Raw genomic sequence first — 21,086 nt, 5'->3', positions numbered from 1 at the left:
ATGTGGATGGACTCTGGGAGTTGGTGATAGACAGGGAGGCCTGGTGTGCTGTGGTCATGGGGTCGCAGAGAGTTGGACGACTGAGCGACTGAACTGAACTGAACTGAATATTCATTTAAATTGAAATATTGCTCAAGTGAGAGTTATTGTTTACTGTTAGTTCTGAATCTGACTTTCAAGATGCCTTTATTCTTCAAAATAGTTGAAGGAAAAAAGGTGATTTTTTTTTTTTGTTAAGCTATATTGTAAGGACTTTTTGATGTAATGTATGGTAAGGTAAAAATTTTTTTATTTGTACTAATTTTAAGTATAATAATTAAACTGTAACAAACTGTAAATGAAGACAACTTTTTAAAGAAATTCAGCTTTTTTTGTTTCATTTATCTATAGGGACTGAGCAAGGTTATTTAAGTACCAAAGGGTAGAGGATCTTAGGAAATCTGCTTTAACGAACAAATAAGAGTGATTTGTAGTTAATTTCATTTCAAAGAACAGACACTGAAAAAATTGGTTTTTCCTGAACCTAATAATCTCAGTTTTGGGGACAATTTCTTCTTTCTGAAATAATACAAAAGTAAAGTTTAGGCTAGCTTTTGTCCAAATAATCATAATATCTGAATGGAACCTGAGGGGTTCATAGAGTGTTACCAAAGTTTATTTCGTAAAGTAAATTGATTCATTATTTTCAAATTGTTTTACAGGATCCTGCAAACCAGAAATGTGGTGGAAGGAAGAAAACCGTGTCTTTCAGCAGCATGCCGTCGGAGAAGAAAATCAGCAGCGCGAGCGACTGCATCAGCTTCATGCAGGCGGGCTGTGAGCTGAAGAAAGTTCGGCCGAATTCTCGCATTTACAACCGGTTCTTCACTCTGGACACAGACCTGCAGGCTCTTCGCTGGGAACCTTCCAAGAAAGACCTCGAGAAAGCTAAGCTTGATATTGCTGCCATAAAAGAGATCCGACTGGGGAAGAACACGGAAACATTTAGAAACAATGGCCTTGCTGATCAGATTTGTGAGGACTGTGCCTTTTCCATACTCCACGGGGAAAACTACGAGTCTCTGGACTTGGTGGCCAATTCAGCGGACGTAGCAAACATCTGGGTGTCAGGATTGCGGTATCTGGTTTCTCGAAGTAAGCAACCCCTCGATTTTATGGAGGGCAACCAGAACACACCAAGGTTCATGTGGTTGAAGACAGTGTTTGAAGCAGCAGATGTTGATGGGAATGGGATTATGTTGGAAGACACCTCCGTAGAGTTAATAAAACAACTCAACCCTACCCTGAAGGAGTCCAAGATTAGGCTAAAGTTTAAAGAAATCCAGAAGAGCAAAGAAAAACTGACAACTCGAGTGACAGAAGAGGAGTTCTGCGAAGCTTTTTGTGAACTTTGCACCAGGCCGGAAGTGTATTTCTTACTTGTGCAGATATCAAAAAACAAAGAATATTTGGACGCCAATGATCTCATGCTTTTTTTGGAAGCTGAGCAAGGAGTCACCCATATCACTGAGGATATGTGCTTAGACATTATTCGGAGATACGAACTTTCCGAAGAAGGACGTCAGAAAGGGTTTCTTGCAATTGACGGCTTTACCCAGTATTTGTTGTCACCAGAATGTAACATTTTTGATCCTGAACAGAATAAGGTTGCCCAAGACATGACCCAGCCTTTATCTCACTATTACATCAATGCCTCTCACAACACCTATCTCATTGAAGACCAGTACAGGGGGCCAGCTGATATTAACGGGTATGTTAGAGCTTTGAAAATGGGCTGTCGCAGCATTGAGCTTGATGTAAATGATGGCTCAGACAACGAACCGATCCTTTGTAACCGAAACAACACGACAACACACCTTTCCTTTCGAAGTGTCATAGAGGTGATAAATAAATTTGCCTTTGTGGCTTCTGAATACCCACTCATTCTTTGCTTGGGGAATCACTGCTCCCTACCACAGCAGAAGGTAATGGTCCAACAGATGAAAAAGGTCTTTGGCAGTAAACTCTATACTGAAGCACCTTTGCTGTCAGAATCCTACCTCCCATCACCAGAAAAATTAAAAAGAATGATCATTGTGAAAGGGAAGAAATTGCCTTCTGATACAGATGTTTTAGAAGGAGAAGTTACAGATGAAGATGAAGAAGCCGAAATGTCTCGAAGGATGTCAACAGACTACAATGGTGAGCAGAAACAGATCTTGCTGTGTAGGGAGCTTTCTGACTTGGTATCTATCTGTAAATCTGTTCAGTATAGGGATTTTGAATTATCTATGAAAAGCCAAAACTATTGGGAAATTTGTTCATTTAGTGAAACAGAGGCCAGCCGAATTGCAAATGAATACCCAGAGGATTTTGTAAATTATAATAAGAAGTTCTTATCACGAATCTATCCAAGCGCCATGAGAATTGATTCCAGTAACTTGAATCCACAGGACTTTTGGAATTGTGGCTGTCAGATTGTGGCAATGAATTTTCAGACTCCAGGTCCAATGATGGACCTCCACACAGGCTGGTTTCTTCAGAATGGAGGCTGTGGCTATGTTCTAAGGCCGTCTATCATGCGAGATGAAGTTTCTTACTTCAGTGCAAACACAAAGGGCATTGTACCTGGGGTGTCTCCTCTAGTGCTTCATATTAAGATTATCAGTGGTCAGAACTTCCCAAAGCCCAAGGGAGCTTGTGCCAAAGGGGATGTCATAGATCCCTATGTGTGTATAGAGATACATGGAATTCCAGCGGACTGTTCAGAACAAAGAACTAAAACTGTTCAACAAAACAGTGATAATCCTATTTTTGATGAGACATTTGAGTTTCAAGTGAACCTGCCTGAACTGGCCATGATCCGTTTTGTGGTTCTGGATGATGACTACATTGGGGATGAGTTTATAGGGCAATATACAATACCGTTTGAATGCCTGCAGCCTGGATATCGGCATGTTCCCCTCCGTTCCTTTGTGGGTGACGTCATGGAGCATGTGACTCTTTTTGTCCACATAGCAATAACTAATAGAAGTGGAGGAGGAAAGCCACAGAAGCGCAGCCTTTCAGTCAGGATGGGGAAGAAGGTTCGGGAGTGTACCATGCTCAGGAATGTTGGTCTTAAAACCATAGATGACATCTTTAAGATAGCAGCTCATCCCTTACGAGAAGCTGTAGATATGAGAGAAAATATGCAGGTAGGAAATGGCCCATCCTGTTCTTCCCTCCCCTCCTTCTTCTGATCTTTCTCTCACCAGTGAACGTCGAACGTTGTGTTTTTGCTAATGATCTGATTCCTCAAAAAATTATCATAGAGGATGTATAAACCCATGTACTACTGAATTAGGTTCAGTATTGCCTGTGATAAAACATATACTTAAAAAAACTTTTCTTGGAGTATAGTTGATTTACAATGTTTTTTTAGATTCAGATGTATAGCAAAGTGAATCAGTTATAAATATATGTATATCTATTCTTTTTTAGATCCTTTTCGTATATAGGCCATCAAAGTGTATTGAGTAGAGTTCCCTGTGCTATTCAGTAGGTCCTTATTAGTTATCTATTTTATATATAGTAATATGTAGTCAATTCCAATCTTCCAATTTAGCTCTCCCCCCTTACTCCACCCTGTAACCTTAAGTTTTTTCCCTACATTTGTAACTCTGTAAAACAGATATATTTTATGTTTCTAATTGTGAATGCTTTGTTAAATCTGGTCTGAACTAAACCAAATAATAAAGCAATGTAGCAAAATGTTTTATATATCCACTAAATGTCCTTAGTACACAGTAAGTTGATAGATGGGAATATGTATTTGAAACAATGAAAAAAAGAATATAAAATAGTATATGTGCATGTAATATACAAAATTTTATATATACAGACACATGCATACTAATTATAAGTATATATAAAAATATTTACAGATAAGAACATAGAAGGGTATTTAAAGTCATATAAAACATGTGATGCCTGTTAGATTATTTTTTAGTTGTTTAAGTGTATAATAATAATAAATTATCTTCCATGAAACAAGCAAAGAACTAATAAACAAAATTCAGCACTTGAACTTGTTGAAAACTATTTAGTCATCTCAGTGTTGTGCTTCAATTGAAAGGACATGGATTCTGAATTAAACTCTATCACTGTGTGATTTTTGAGTTTTCTCCTCATAAGATAAGAAAAATAGTAATAATTACATCATAGGATTATTATGAGAATTAAATGAGAGTGAATGTAAATGACCCAGTCTTAGCATGTAGGAATTCAATTCAGTTTTCTTGCCTTCATTAATACTTATAATCAGAGAAGGCTGGAAACTTTTTCTTTAATGCTGTTTAGCATACGTACTCTAGGCTCATGTTACTGAGAAACAATCAAACAACAAATGCTTAGTAAGTTCCTACCAGGCGCAAGGAGGTCTTGTTTGGCAGAAGTGGCAGCAATCTATGTATGAGAACGAAAAAGGAGAGGAATGTTTTTCAATGCGCTTTATTTGATCCTTTAGTTAACATTTTTATAGTAACCACCCAAAATCCCTACATTCAAAATAGAAAACAAGCTCAAAGAGGTTAAGCAATTTCCCCAATATTTCATTTAATAAATGGGAATGTTGAGCTTTAAATACAGAATTAGCCACCACCAAAACCCAATAATCACTCAAGATTCTCAGTCACCTAATGTGGAACAGCACACCATGACTTGGTGAAACTTTACTTTTACATTATTTCACAGAGAAATTCTGGAATGGGCTTAAGATCAATTTAAAATTGCCATAATGGAAAATACTACGTTACATACAAATACTTAGATTGTAAATGTATGATTGGCAGTGGGTTGCCTTAACCATTATTATAAAAATAAGTTCCAAATATTAACATTCTCTATCTGGCTTTTTCTGACATAATTCTGCAACCATTACAAACCCCTGTGTTAGATTAGTTATAAGTCATTTCTACACTTAACTTTATATATTCGAAGTAGATTTTATACAGTTCCATATAGTTCTTGAAATATATCCTTTGCATGTATTATATATTTAAAATACATATTAAGGAGATTTGGCTATGGATAAAGTTTTTTCTGTTAGCATAACATCTCATTTCAACATAAAGGATTATTTAGAGCCTAATTAGTATAAAAATGAATGCCATCATTGTCACTAAATTCATGAGGCATGCAATTTAGGTATTGTTCATTGTTAATAGGCATAATTGCTATTTCAAATATTCTTTTAAATGCCTGTCACATGGACAAGTGTAGCTTTTCATAGAATGTGTTTTATGCACGTCTGTCAGGTGCATTTCTGATGGAGTGACAGAGGGATACCATTGACGGTCATGTGAAAAGAGGGTGATGAGCAATAGCAGCCTGCTACCTTGTGGGAAAAATCTCAAAGGAGATGCACTCCAGTGTACAATCAGTGATGTGCTTTTATGATCATCATGATACAGATTTAATAATATATTCATGATCAGTCAATGTTAACTTGTATGCATTGTCCAGAATATTTCAGATATTCCAGAATCTTCCAAAGCCCTGCTTTGAAAAGTACTGTGTAACTTCAGGTCATAACCTCCTTTGCTTTGTGGCATATTTGTAGCAGTTGTTAAAAGCTGGGAAAGATGAAATGAAATTGTGAATTAGCTCTGCGTGTTATCTCCATGTATATTATAGTATTTGGGGTTGGTTATAATCCAGTTTGCTTCAAATTACATGTGTATTTAAGGGTATGCTTCTAATGAATGTACTTTCGTGTACTGGAAGTGCTCAGGGTGGTGTCCTATGGTCAGAAGTGTAATTCTCTGTTTTCTCCCACACAGAATGCCATAGTGTCTGTTAAGGAATTGTGTGGACTTCCGCCAATTGCGAGTCTGAAGCAGTGCCTGTTGACCCTGTCTTCTCGGCTCATCACCAGTGATAATACTCCCTCCGTCTCTCTTGTGATGAAAGACAGCTTTCCTTATCTGGAGCCTCTGGGGGCAATCCCAGATATGCAGAAAAAGATGCTAGCTGCTTATGATCTGGTAGGAAATTGTTACTCTCTGTTTCTTGTCTGTGTGGGAGGAAATCATATTGCAGGGCCTCTTTTATGAAACTTCAGTAAATAACACAGAGTGACTGCCTTTAAAATCCTTGACTGGGGGTGCCAGGCAGAACTGGCACCCTCAGCTCCACCTAAGCCCCAGTGGAGACCTCTGAGACGATGCTTTGAACCCAGAGCTCCACAGATTAAAACTGGAAAATCTCTGCTCTATGCTCTAGAATAGCAAAGAATAAATTTTGACTAAGACCTCAAAAGTATATACAATTTCTCATTATCTAAATAACTTTAGCCTGCAATATAACTATTTAATCACATGCCTAGAGGAAGTAAAATTATGCCTCAGTACTGTCTTATGATGGTTGAGACAAAATAATTCTCTGGAATTTATATTTCTAGGCTAATACTGTTATCTGATTTTTCTGAATATATAATGGAATTTAAATATCAAGTAAACTTAAGAAAAATGGTATTTTTGCAAGTCCTAATTCCATAATAAAATTAAGACCAGATGAAGAATTGGAAAAATTTGTGACATGTGCACCAGATAAAGTGTAAATAATCTTAAAATAGAAAAAGCATTTAAAAATCAATAAGAAAAAGAAATAAGAAAAAAAACCTTGTACCAGTCAGGGTTAAGTTCAGCTTCTCAAAACTAAAAATGCAAACCAACCATGTTTTAAAAATACAGTCTCTCACATAAAAATCTCACAGCCATTCATGGTGACACTTCTATAAAATTCTTAGGAACTTAGGCTCTCCCTCTAGTTTTCTGTTCCACCGTCTCTAGTCCATTCTCAGGGTCCAAAATGGCTGTTGAAGCTCCAGCCACAATATCTGCATTCCAACCATCAGGAATGATGAAGAGGAAAAAGAGGGCACTACTCTTTCCCTTTAAGGACATGTCTCTGAAAAAATGTACATCACATTTTATTTCATCAACCTGGAGTTGACACATAGACACGTATACGTGCAAATGAGAATGGGGAATATCTTTATTTTGTGTATTTTTAAGTTTAAAAAAATTATTTAATTCATTTATTTATGACTGTACTGGGTCTTCATTGCAGGGGGCTTTTCTCTAGTTGCAGGGTGCAGGGGGCTACTCTCGAGTCTCAGCATGCAGGCCTCTCACTGTGATGGCTTCTCTTGCTGCCCAGCATGGGTCCTAGGGCGCATGGGCTTCAGTTGTTGTGGCTCCTCGGCTCTAGAACACAGGCTCAATGGGTGTGGTGCCTGGGCTCAGCTGCTCTGCAGCATGTGGGATCTTCTTCAATCAGGGATTGAACCCCATGTTTCCTGAATTGGCAGGGGATTTTTTACCAGTGAGCCATGAGGGAAGCCCAGAAAGATCTTTATTTTGAAGGGCTATGTGCTCAACTAAAAATCATTTCTTATGCAAATCAAAACCACAATGAGGTACCATTACACGCCAGTCAGGATGGCTGCTATCCAAAAGTCTACAAGCAATAAATTCTGGAGAGGGTGTGGAGAAAAGGGAACCCTCTTACACTGTTGGTGGGAATGCAAACTAGTACAGCCACTATGGAGAACAGTGTGGAGATTCCTTAAAAATCTGGAAATAGAACTGCCATATGACCCAGCAATCCCACTCCTGGGCATACACACCGAGGAAACCAGATCTGAAAGAGACACGTGCACCCCAATGTTCATCGCAGCACTGTTTATAATGGCCAGGACATGGAAGCAACCTAGATGCCCATCAGCAGACGAATGGATAAGGAAGCTGTGGTACATATATACCATGGAATATTACTCAGCCATTAAAGAGAATTTATTTGAACCAGTTCTAATGAGGTGGATGAAACTGGAGCCCATTATACAGAGTGAAGTAAGCCAGAAAGATAAAGACCAATACAGTATACTAATGCATATATATGGAATTTAGAAAGATGGTAACGATAACCCTATATGCAAAACAGAAAAAGAGACACAGAAATACAGAACAGACTTTTGGACTCTGGGGGAGAAGGTGAGGGTGGGGTGTTTCGAGAGAACAGCATCGAAACATGTATATTATCTAGGGTGAAACAGATCACCAGCCCAGGTTGGATGCATGAGACAAGTGCTCGGGCCTGCTGCACTGGGAAGACCCAGAGGGATGGGGTGGAGAGGGAGGTGGGAGCGGGGATCGGGATGGGGAATACATGTAAATCCATGGCTGATTCATGTCAATGTATGACAAAACCCGCTACAATATTGTAAAGTAATTAGCTTCCAACTAATAAAAAGAAATGGAAAAAAAAATCATTTCTTCAGTTACTAAAAAATAGAGAATGGATGTTAGGGGACAACAAGTGGTCTTTGCTTCAGAGGTGAACAGGCAATTTATGTATCTCCTCTCCCTCAAAAATCATGAAAATTTAAAACATGCTGTGCTGTGTGCTAAGTTGTGTCCGACTCTTTGCGACCTTATGGACTTCAGCCCACCAGGCTCCTCTGTCTATGGGGATTCTCCAAGCGAGAGTACTGGAGTGGGTTTCCATGTCCTCCTCCAGGGGATCTCCCCCACCAGGGATCGAACTGAACCTCTTATGTCTCCTGCATCGGCAGGCAGGTTCATTACCACTAGTGCCACCTGCTGCTGCTGAGTCTCTTCAGTCGTGTCCGATTCTGTGCGACCCCATAGACGGCAGCCCACCAGGCTCCCCTGTCCCTGGGATTCTCTAGGCAAGAACACTGGAGTGCGTTGCCATTTCCTTCTCCAATGCATGAAAGTGAAAAGTGAAAGTGAAGTTGCTCAGTCGTGTCTGACTCCTAGTGACCCCATGGACTGTAGCCCACCAGGCTCCTCCGTCCATGGCATTCTCTGGAAGCCCCAAAACATGTTTAACCTTAAAATAACTTTTAAATTTAATGTATTAAAGAAATGTAATGAAATACTTCCCCTCTCCATCAAATTGGTAACTTTTAAAATAGTACCTCTTAAGTACATAAATACTATCATCCATCTACCACTAGTGGGAAAATAAATTGGTAAATTTGGGGGGGCTTTGGCAATATAATTTAAAGTGATTATCCTATTTGATCCATGTATTTCGTATCCAGGGATTTACTCTAAGCCAATAGATGTGTACATAAACATCTGTGGTTAATAATGTCAACATAGAAGGATAAGTGGAATCCGCCTGCAATGAGGGAGACCTGGGTTCAGTCCCTGGGTAGGGAAAATACCCTGGAGAAGGAAAAGGCTACCCACTCCAATATTCTGGCCTGGAGAATTCTATGGACCATATAGTCCATGGAGTTGCAAAGAGTTGGACACAATTGAGAGGCTTTCACTTCACTTCAGAGAGATAAATTAAATATACTAAGCCATATTATGGATTTCCTTAACACCATTAAAATTGTGTTAGAAGAATATTTGATGATGTGAAGGATTCCTCATAGTTTGTTTTGTGAGAGAGTCTGGTTGCAAAAATTATATACGTTAAATTGTATTTGTATGTAAGATCATGGCATCTGGTCCCATCACCTCATGGGAAATAGATGGGGAGACAGTGGAAACAGTGTCAGACTTTACTTTTTTGGGCTCCAAAATCACTGCAGATGGTGACTGCAGCCATGAAATTAAAAGACGCTTACTCCTTGGAAGGAAAGTTATGACCAATCTAGACAGCATATTAAAAAGCAGAGACATTACTTTGCCAACAAAGGTCCATCTAGTCAAGGCTATGGTTTTTCCAATGGTCATGTATGGATATGAGAGTTGGACTGTGAAGAAAGCTGAGTACCGAAAAATTGATGCTTTTGAACTGTGGTGTTGGAGAAGACTCTTGAGAGTCCCTTGGACTGCAAGGAGATCCAACCAGTCCATCCTGAAGGAGATCAGTCCTGGGTGTTCATTGGAAGGACTGATGCTGAAGCTGAAACTCCAATACTTTGGCCACCTCATGCGAAGAGTTGACTCATTAGAAAAGACCCTGATGCTGGGAGGGATTGGGGGCAGGAGGAGAAGGGGACAACAGAGGATGAGATGGCTGGATGGCATCACTGACTCGATGGGCATAAGTTTGAGTAAACTCTGGGAGTTGGTGATGAACAGAGAGGCCTGGCGTGCTGTGATTCATGGGGTTGCAAAGAGTTGGACACGACTGAGTGACTGAACTGAACTAAACTGAACTGACATCTAAAATGTTAGCAGGGTATTAATAGTGAATATTTTTAAATAAGGAGAGTGAGTTTTATTTTCTTGCATATGCTTTTCTATGTTTTTTTTCTGTATTTACCAAACTCTTAACAATGAACCTGGCTAATTTTTATAATTGAATAAAAGTAGATGTTAAGGAAGAAAATGATACTTTTTTATCATTCAAAAGCAACTAAAAGAGAGATATTGGGAATAAATACCCTACACTTGAGAAAAAAAAGCCCACAGAGCATATTCTGCTTGTGAATGATCAGACCTCTTACAAACTGTATTTCATGGTTGCTGGGGAAGAAGTTTGCCTGTTACATAAATCTCGTTTTTCATGAAATAAATTTTTTTTATCATCATAGTAGGGACTGAAAGCTATTCAGTGAATAGGTATAGTTGCCATCTAAGAGGTGACATTAGGGTACCTGTTGCCATAGAGACAGACAGACAGTTGAAGCACTTATTGCTCCAATTCCCTTTGTAAGCTAAGAAAGAAAAATCACTCACAGAGAGGGGAGCCTGATTCCCTGGAGCTGGGCCTGTAATAAGCAGTAAAGGCACCTGGACTGTGGTTAGCCAGTTTCCATTTCATATCCCCAAGTGTCCCATGGTATTGGAACTACACCTGCTGGCCAAATCTCATTCATATTTTTAAAATGTAATTTCTAATTGCAGGTACACCATGGTTTCCCAAAGTTTAAAATAAAAGACTATAGTGGAAAGCAGAAATACTTCTTTTTAATTTAATTTTATATTTTGGCTGTGCTATACAGCTTGTGGGATCTTAGCTCCCTGACTGAGGATTGAACCATGGCCCTGGGCAGTGAAAGTGTGGTGTCCTAACCACTGGAACCACCAGAGAATTCCCATGGAAAGCAGAACTACTTCTAATGATGTGTTCATTTATAGTTCCCTTTGGGAAAGATTTTTGTTTTAGTAGGGAGTTGAGAGTATACATCCCTATAGCTAGCATAGGCTGTCCATAACATGTGTTAGTCGTTCAGTTGTGTCTGACTCTTTGTGACCCCATGGACTGTAGCCTGCCAGGCTCCTCTGTCCATGGAACTCTCCAGGCAGGAAGTGGATAGCCATTCCCTTCTTCAGAGGATCTTTCTGACTCAGGGATTGAACCCGGGTCTTCTCCATTGAAGGCAGATTCTTTTACCATCTGACCTTACCAAGTGTTAAACTTGGCCAATTGTGGACATGACCAAAAATACTGTTGATGTCTCAGTTGGTTATTTCTTTAAGGGGGTGCTGTAGATATGGGCTAGACACATGCCATGATGATCTCAAAAACCATTTTTCCTTTAGGATTTGCATGTATAGGTTGACATCTTTAGTTAGTTACTTAGTTCAGTCGCTCAGTCGTGTCCGACTCTTTGCGACCCCATGAATCGCAGCACGCCAGGCCTCCCTGTCCATCACAAACTCCTGGAGTTCACTCAAACTAATGCCCATCGAGTTGGTGATGCCATCCAACCATCTCATCCTCTGTCATCCCCTTCTTTTCCTGCCCCCAATCCCTCCCAGCATCAGGGTCTTTTCCAGTGAGTCAACTCTTCGCATGAGGTGGCCAAAGTACTGGAGTTTCAGCTTCAGCAGCAGTCCCTCCAATGAACACCCAGGACCTATCTCCTTCAGGATGGACAGGTTGGATCTCCCTAAAGTCCAAGGGACTCTCAAGAGTCTTCTCCAACACCACAGTTCAAAAGCATCAATTTTTCAGCACTCAGCTTTCTTCACAGTCCAACTCTCACATCCATACATGACCATTGGAAAAACCATAGCCTTGACTAGATGGACCTTTGTTGGCAAAGTAATGTCTCTGCTTTTTAATATGCTGTCTAGGTTGGTCATAACTTTCCTTCCAAGGAGTAAGCGTCTTTTAATTTCATGGCTGCAGTCACCATCTGCAGTGATTTTGGAGCCCAAAAAAGTAAAGTCTGACACTGTTTCCACTGTCTCCCCATCTATTTCCCATGAGGTGATGGGACCAGATGCCATGATCTTAGTTTTCGGAATGTTAAGCTTTAAGCCAACTTTTTCACTCTCCTCTTTCACTTTCATCAAGAGGCTTTTTAGTTCCTCTTCACTTTCTGCCATAAGGGTGGTGTCATCTGCATATATGAGGTTATTGCTGTTTTTCCCGGCAATCTTGATTCCAGCTTGTGCTTCTTCCAGACCAGCGTTTCTCATGATGTACTTTGCATATAAGTTAAATAAGCAGGGTGACAATATACAGCCTTGACGTACTCCTTTTTCTATTTGGACCCAGTCTGTTGTCCCATGTCCAGTTCTAACTGTTGCTTCCTGACCTGCATACTGGTTTCTGAAGAGGCAGGTCAGGTGGCCTGGTAGTCCCATCTCCTTCAGAATTTTCCACAGTTTATTGTGATCCACATAGTCGAAGGCTTTGGCGTAGTCAATAAAGCAGAAATAGATGTTTTTCTGGAACTCTCTTGCTTTTTCAATGATCCTCCAGTGGATATTGGCAATTTGATCTCTGGTTCCTCTGCCTTTTCTAAAACCAGCTTGAACATCTGGAAGTTCTCGGTTCACGTATTGCTGAAGCCTGGCTTGGAGAATTTTGAGCATTACTTTACTAGCATGTGAGATGAGTGCAATTGTGTGGTAGTTTGATCATTCTTTGGCATTGTCTTTCTTAGGGATTGGAATGAAAACTGACCTTTTCCAGTCCTGTGGCCACTGCTGAGTTTTCCAAATTTGCTGGCATATTGAGTACAGCACTTTCACAGCATCGTCTTTCGGGATTTGAAATAGCTAAACTGGAATTCCATCAGTTCCACTAGCTTTGTTCGTAGTGATGCTTTCTAAGGCCCACTTGACTTCACATTCAGGATGTCTGGCTCTAGGTCAGTGATCACACCATTGTTATTATCTGGGTCGTGAAGATCTTTTTTGTACAGTTCTCCTGTGTATTCTTGCCACCTCTTCTTAATATCTTCTACTTCTGTTAGGTCCATACCATTTTCTGTCCTTTATTGAGCCCATCTTTGCATGAAATGTTCCCTTGGTATCTCTAATTTTCTTGAAGAGATCTCTAGTCTTTCCCATTCGGTTGTTTTCCTCTATTTCTTTGCATTGATCGCTGAGGAAGGCTTTCTTGTCTCTCCTGGCTATTCTTTGGAACTCTGCATTCAAATGGGAATATCTTTCCTTTTCTCCTTTGCTTTTAGCTTCTCTTCATTTCACAGCTATTTGTAAGGCCTCCTCAGACAACCATTTTGCCTTTTTGCATTTCATTTCCATGGGGATGGTCTTGATCCCTGTTTCCTGTACAATGTCACAAACCTCCGTCCATAGTTCATCTGGCTCTCTGTCTATCAGATCTAGTCCCTTAAATCTATTTCTCACTTGCGCTGTATATTCATAAGGGATTTGATTTAGGTCATACCTGAATGGTCTAGTGGTTATCCCTACCTTCTTCAGTTTAAGTCTGAATTTGGCAATAAGGAGTTCATGATCTGAGCCACAGTCAGCTTCCGGTCTTATTTTTGCTGACTGTATAGAGCTTCTCCATCTGTAACTACAGAGAATATAATCAATCTGATTTTGGTGTTGACCAAATGGTGATGTCCATGTGTAGAGTCTTCTCTTGTGTTGTTGGAAGAGGGTGTTTGCTATGACCAGTGCGTTCTCTTGGCAAAACTCTATTAGCCTTTGCCCTGCTTCATTCCGTACTCCAAGGCCAAATTTCCCTGTTAGTCCAGGTGTTTCTTGACTTCCTACTTTTGCGTTCCAGTCCCCTATAATGAAAAGGACATCTTTTTTGGGTGTTAGTTCTAAAAGGTCTTGTAGGTCTTCATAGAACCGTTCAACTTTGGCTTCTTCAGCGTCACTGGTTGGGGCATAGGCTTGGATTGCTATGATATTGAATGGTTTGCCTTGGAAATGAACAGAGATCATTGTTGTTTTTGAGATTGCATCCAAGTACTGCATTTCGGACTCTTTTGTTCACTATGATGGCTACTCCATTTCTTCTAAGGGATTCCTGCCCACAGTAGTAGATATAATGGTCATCTGAGTTAAATTCACCCATTCCAGTCCATTTTAGTTCGCTGATTCCTAGAATGTCGACATTCACTCTTGCCATCTCCTGTTTGACCACTTCCAATTTGCCTTGATTCATGGAACTAAAATTCCGAGTTCCTATGCAATATTGCTCTTTATAGCATCGGACCTTGCTTCTATCACCAGTCACATCCACAACTGGGTATTATTTTTGCTTTGGCTCCATCCCTTCATTCTTTCTGGAGTTATTTCTCCACTGATCTCCAGTAGCATATTGGGCACCTCCCAACCTGGGGAGTTCCTCTTTCAGTATCCTATCATTTTGCCTTCTCATACTGTTCATGGGGTTCTCAAGGCAAGAATACTGAAGTGGTTTGCCATTCCTTCTCCAGGGGATCACATTCTGTCAGACCTCTCCACCATGACCCGACCGTCTTGGATGGCCCCACACGGCATGGCTTAGTTTCACTGAGTTAGACAAGGCTGTGGTCCTGTGATCAGATTGGCAAGTTTTCTGGGATTATGGTTTTAGTGTGTCTGCCCTCTGATGCCCTCTCGCAACACCTACCATCTTACTTGGATTTCTCTTACCTTGGACGTGGGGTATCTCTTCACGGCTGCTCCAGCAAAGCACAGCTGCTGCTCCTTACCGTGGACGAGGGCTATCTCCTCAGGGCTGCCCCTCCTGACCTTGAATGTGGAGTAGCTCCTCTTGGCCCTTGACATCTTTAGTATTCTTGTATATTCATGTTAGTATTTATTTTAAGATAAATAGCTTTTAAGATACTCTGCAGATCCAGTGATCATTTAAAAACATAAATCAGATCATATCACTTTCTTGCCTCCTGGGGCTTCCCATGAAAACAGAACTAAAACTCCTCACTGTGGCTTACAAGGGTGATTTATGACCTGGCCTTGCTGTCCCATCTCACTTGCTGCTCCCAGCCTCACCTCCATACACTCTCTCCTGTTCACTTCACTTGGCCCTGTGGGCTTGCTTTGTTCAGTCAGACTCAACTTGCTCCTATATCCAGGCCATTTTACTTGCAATTCTCTCTGCCTGGAATGTTCTTCTCTTCAGTTGCTTCTTAGCTCTTAATCCTTAGCTCAAGTGTCATATCCTCAGAGAAAAGTGAAATTTGCTCAGTCATGTCCAACTCTTAGCGACCCCATGGACTATATACAGTCCTTGGAATTCTCCAGGCGGGAACACTGGAGTGTGTAGCCTTTCCCTTCTCTAGGGGATCATCCTAACCCAGGGATCGAACCCAGGTCTCCCGCTTCCCTAACCACTGGCTCCAGTTGTCACTCTATCACATAACCCTATTCGATTTCCATTATCTTATTCAGCAGTATTGAAAGATGCTTGAATTTGGTTTAATTTCTGTCCTTTTCCTTTTACTCTCGATTTGATTATATATTCCAAGAGGGCAGAGACTCTGTCTGCCTTGCTTATTGTTGGTAACTCTAGCATCTAAAATACTGCTGACACATAGTATGTTATCAGTTAATATCATTGAATAAAATGTAAATGAATTCACCTATATAGTTGGTGATATAATGTAGTTCCCATACTATCTCTGAATGTGTTTTATGGAAAACCTTTAAATCCCCTGTGTTTTATCTTTATGATACTACCCTAGCCAAATTGTTCCCTGCCTTACACATATAGTTGGAAACCTATAGATTAAGGCAAAGGGCTTTGCAGGTGGCCCAGTGGTAAAGAATCCACTTGCAATGCGGGAGATACAGGTTTGATTCCTGGGTCAGGAACATCCCCTGGAGAAGGACATGGCAACCCACTCTAGTATGCTTGCCTGGAAAATTCCAGAGTATCCTGGTAGGCTACAGTCCATGGGATTGCAAAGAGTCAGATACTCTGAGCGCACACACACACACACACAGACACACACACGCACAGACACACACACACAGACACACACACACACACAGACACACACAGAGACTAAGGCAAAACTATGGAGACAGGAAAAAGATCAGTAGCTTCAAGGGCTGGGGGCAGGATAGGCTGAGGGAGGGATGAATAGGTGGATCACAAGGCTTTTTTAGGGCAGTGAAACTATTCTGCATAACAGTATAATAGTGGATTGCACCATTATGCATTAGTCAAAACCCATAGAATGTAAAACACAAAGAGTTAACCCTAATGTGAACTATGAACTTTAGTTGATAATAAAGTATCACTATTGGCACATCAATTGTAGTAAATGTACCACACTAATGCTGGATGTTAACAGTAGGGAAAACGGGGTGAGGTGGAGTGAGAGAGTTCACGGGAACTCTGTACTTTGTGCTCAGCTTTGATGCAAGCCTAAAACTTCTAAAAATAAAGCCTAAAAAGCCCCACTCAGACTATTAATAAAAGCTTATTTGGACGACTAAAGCAAAAGACATGTCTAGAGTTTATTGCCTAGTAGTGGTGGTGGTATGGGGCAGGTATTCCAAAATGAACAGCTTCTGTGCTCAACTTAGACTTAAGTTGCTTAAAAATTTCTCGAAAATGGTAATAAACTGTATGTGCTTAGTTAGTCATGTCTGACTCTTTGCAACCTCATGGACTGTAGCCCACCAGGCTCTTCTGTCTGTGGGATTCTCCAAGCAAGAATGCTGGAGTGGGTTGCCATTTCCTCCTCCAGGGGATCTTCCCGACCCAGGGATTGAACCTGAGTCTCCTGTATTGGCAGGTGGATTCTTCACCACAAGTGCTACCTGGGAAGCCCAGCCGTATAGATGCCATCTACGAGGAAATGTAACCACTAAAAAAATACAGATTATGTTTAGAATAAAAAACAACCTGAAATCATTTCTGAAAAGATATAAATGTTTGGCTTATTTCAGTATCAAAAGAAACAAATCAGGCAGCCAGGTACCCTACATTTATTGAAAGTCAACCCAAATGCATCAAACTCTACTACTTATCTTCAGGAAATAAAGTCAAAATACTCTCAAAAACATTGACCTTGAGCTCATCTGCACAATTTTTTCCCCCTAAATTTGGCTTTTCCCTAATGACCTGAGATGATCCTATTCCTTACTGAACATTGATTAACTTAATATTTGGAAACATTTCCTCTTGAGGGTTTTAGAAATTCAGCCTTAAAAGTCATCTTATATTGCTATTAAAATTATATTATAGCATATGTGTTGGTATCAAGGAATCAAAAGCCAAATATACCCATAATAGAGTGGGTTTATTTGCATGGCATAATTTTAGAAGACACCCCATCCCCATTTCATATCTTATTTAAGACATATGTGTTCTACCTGCTCACTGGTACGTAAAATTTCAAAATTATAACCAATTCTTTGATTAAAGGTTAAGACTTTAATCTCTTAAAATGCAAGAAAATCTTAGTAAATAGTAACACATTGAGTTATCAGTAATTTGTACCTTTGGATGAATTTAACATATCCTGTCCTACAGGCAGTTTTTCACCTGGAGAAGGAAGAGATCCTAATGTTCCCCAAGTCTGCGTCAGGTAGGGTGAAATTGCTTAAACAATTGCAATTTTACTTAAGAGCAGCCCTGTCTTCAATCTCCCTCAGTGCTCTGAACAGGCATGTAGCCATGTAAATTCCTGGCTGATATTTAGGGCAACAGAAGTAGAGCTGACTTTCCTGATATCAAACACGTGTCACAGTCAGAGGTGAGAAGTGACAGCCTCTGGAAAGCACCGAAGCAAACTGGGAACATTATTAATCAATAACTCAAGCAAATAGAAGAGGCCCTAAACACTGAAGGTGGAACCGACGTCTCCTTCCCAGGCTAATGACACACGGAGGTGACTTGCGGTGTCAGACTCTTTGCTGCATTGCCATTTTGGTGGCTCTGTGGTCATCATGACAAGTTCTCAGAAACTCCCAGAGCCTTAATTTAAAATCAGAAAGTCATTTTGAACCGACTTTTCCCTTTATTGCCCTGCTCTATGGGAGACTGGCGCTCTGGTTTCTGAAAGAGCAAACGTTAACTTCTCCACTCTGGACTTTCATGTTCTCTAAGAAAATATCACTGGTGTAGGTAATGTAGGTCATAGAGTCACTGCTAAGTCTCTTAAGGCTGTTAAAGCAGCAAAATTATGTTTTATAAATAAAAAGTAAGGATTTTTTTCATTTAGGATTAATCTTAACCTTGGGGTTGTTAAAAAAAAAAAAAAGTTCCTGAAAGAGTTCGTTAGTGTCAGATCCAGGAATGGAGATGTTTAATTTTGTAAACATTTACTGAGTTAAGCCCACGGGCAAACCACTGTGTTAATGCTTTGGGATTTACGGCAGGCCCTGTGCTCCCGTAGCTTATAGTCAGGGCAGGCGACCTGCTAAGGTCCAAACCACGCTTATTACTCTGTCCTTGGTGATCTACTTATGTTCCTCATCATTTAACACAGGGTTGTAATGGTGCGTGATTATATTGGAAAGTACATTCAATTTCAGTAGAACACTATCAGAATTTCTTTGGATAGGTCTGACCTTTCTCTTTCTACAGTGGTATTTTTACACATGGACATTTTACATTATTTTAAAAATACATCTCTAGCTTCAGCCCTAAAATTTTCTACATTTGACCACAGGGTATTACCTAGGTATTTAAAAAACAAACAGTAGAAATTTAATAGGTGAAAAACTGGGTTCATTTTTAATTCCCTAGGTATTCATTTGCCCTTTTCTGATCCCTGCAAAAGATAACACCAAATCAATGGTCCTCAGTTCCTCCAAGTGGTTTTCAAATGCTCTTTCTCTATGTGTATATTAACTCCAATAAGGTCTTTCTAGATTCAATAATCTTCAAAAGATGATTGAATTATAGTTGATTTAAAATGCTGCATTAATTTCTGCTATAAAGCAGTGTGACTTTTTTATACATACATAACATAAAAATTCTTTTTCATATTCTTTTCCATTATGGTTTGTCACAGGACAGTGAATACAGTCTCTTGTGCTTTATAGTAGGATCATGTTGTTCATCTGTTCTATACATAATAGTTCGCCTCTGCTAATCCCAAACTCCCAGTCCTTCCCACCCCTATCCCACCTCCCTCTTGGCAACCACAAATCTGTTCTCTATATCTATATAGATTTATAGATATATTTAATCTATAAATATATATATAAATATTTATATATATCTATCTATATATAGATATATCTATATATCTATATCTATATATATATATATTTATATATATCTATATATATATAAACTCCCAGTCCTTCCCACCCCTATCCCACCTCCCTCTTGGCAACCACAAATCTATTCTCTATATCTATATAGATTTATAGATATATTTATATCTATAAATATCTATATATCTATCTATATATATCTATATATATAGATAGATATATTTATATCTATCTATCTATATATAGATATATCTATATATATATAAATCTATATAGATATAGATTGTTTTGTAAGTGTACATAAGTGTTAGACACTCAGTTGTGCCCAGCTCTTTGGGACCCCGTGGACTGCAGCCTGCCAGGCTCCTCTGTCCATGAAATTTTCCAGTCAAGAGTACTGGAGTGAGTAGTCATTTCCTTCTCCAGGGGATCTTCCTGACCCAGTGATCGAACTTGAGTCTCCCACATTGTGGGCAGAATCTTTGTTTCATATATACATTCATTTGTGTTTTATTTTAGATGCCACATGAAGGGATATCATGTGGTATTTGTCTCTTTCTGACTTTAGTATGATAATCTTTAGGTTCATCCATGTTGCTGCAAATGACATTATTTCATTCTTTATGGCTGGGTAATATTCCATTGTGTGTGTGTTTGTGTATATATATATGTACTTATGGGCTTCCCCAGGGGCTCGGTGGAGAAGGAAACGGTAACCCACTCCAGTATTCTTGCCTGGAGACTCCCATGGTCAGAGAAGCCTGGCAGGCTACAGTCCATGGTGTTGCAAGAGTCAGATACTACGTAGTGACTATACCACCATGGCTCAGGGCTTCCCACGTGGCACTAGTGGTGAAGAAGCAGCCTGCCAATACAGGAGACATAAGTGATGTGGATTCAGTCCCTGGGTTGGGAAGATCTCCTGGAGAAGGGCACAGAAACCCACTCCAGTATTCTTGCCTAGAGAATGCCATGGACTGAGGAGCCTGGCAGGCTAAGTCCAAGGGTCACAAAAAGTTGGACTTGACTGAAGCAACTTAGCACACATGCAAGTGTATGTGTGTGTATGTGAATGTGTGTATACCACTTCTTTATATGTACACATGTTGATGGATATTTAAGTTGTTTCCATGTCTTGGCTATCCAAGAAAGTCTTTTATTTACAATTCAGTATCAGTGAAAGCTATTGCTTCTTTCCTTGCCATATTTCTCATGTATATCCATTTCCTTACAGTGACGCAGACAAGGTTCTCAACAGACTCTCTCCTTCTACCATGTGAATTTTTTCAATAATTGAAAAAATTATTGACTAGTTGACTAGGACTAGTTGACTAGTCCCCCAACTAGTCTCTACCTTTCTCTAATTCACCAGTGGAGTAAGTTCAGTCTCTCAATCATGTCTGACTCTTTGTGACCCCCTGAACCGCAGCACGCCAGGGCTCCCTGTCCATCACCAACTCCCAGATTCCACCCAAACTCATGTCCATTGAGTCGGTGATGCCATCCAACCACCTCATCCTCTGTCATCCCGTTCTCCTCCTGCCCCCAACCCCTTCCAGCATCAGGGTCTTTTCAAATAAGTCAGTTCTTTGCATCAGGTGGCCAAAGTATTGGAGTTTCAGCTTCAGCATCAGTCCTCCCAATGAACACCCAGGACTTATCTCCTTCAGGATGGACTGGTTGGATCTCCTTGCAGTCCAAGGGACTCTCAAGAGTTTTCTCCAACACCAC

The 21,086-nt window shown here is 40.1% G+C and overlaps 1 protein-coding gene across 2 annotated transcripts in view; it reads left to right on the top strand.

The window, feature by feature from the left end:
- PLCL1 (phospholipase C like 1 (inactive)) overlaps positions 1-21,086 on the top strand; it is a 369,733-nt gene that overhangs the window by 291,371 nt on the left and 57,276 nt on the right. For both annotated transcript variants that reach the window (XM_061149074.1, XM_061149075.1), the window contains 2 exons: positions 702-3,176; positions 5,802-6,005. In XM_061149074.1, coding sequence (XP_061005057.1) covers positions 702-3,176; positions 5,802-6,005 — 2,679 coding nt within the window. The remainder of the gene's footprint in view (positions 1-701; positions 3,177-5,801; positions 6,006-21,086) is intronic.

This window comes from Dama dama, chromosome 8, assembly GCF_033118175.1.
Source record: "Dama dama isolate Ldn47 chromosome 8, ASM3311817v1, whole genome shotgun sequence".
Taxonomy (NCBI): domain Eukaryota; kingdom Metazoa; phylum Chordata; class Mammalia; order Artiodactyla; family Cervidae; genus Dama; species Dama dama.
This window is presented reverse-complemented; position numbering and strand designations above follow the sequence as displayed.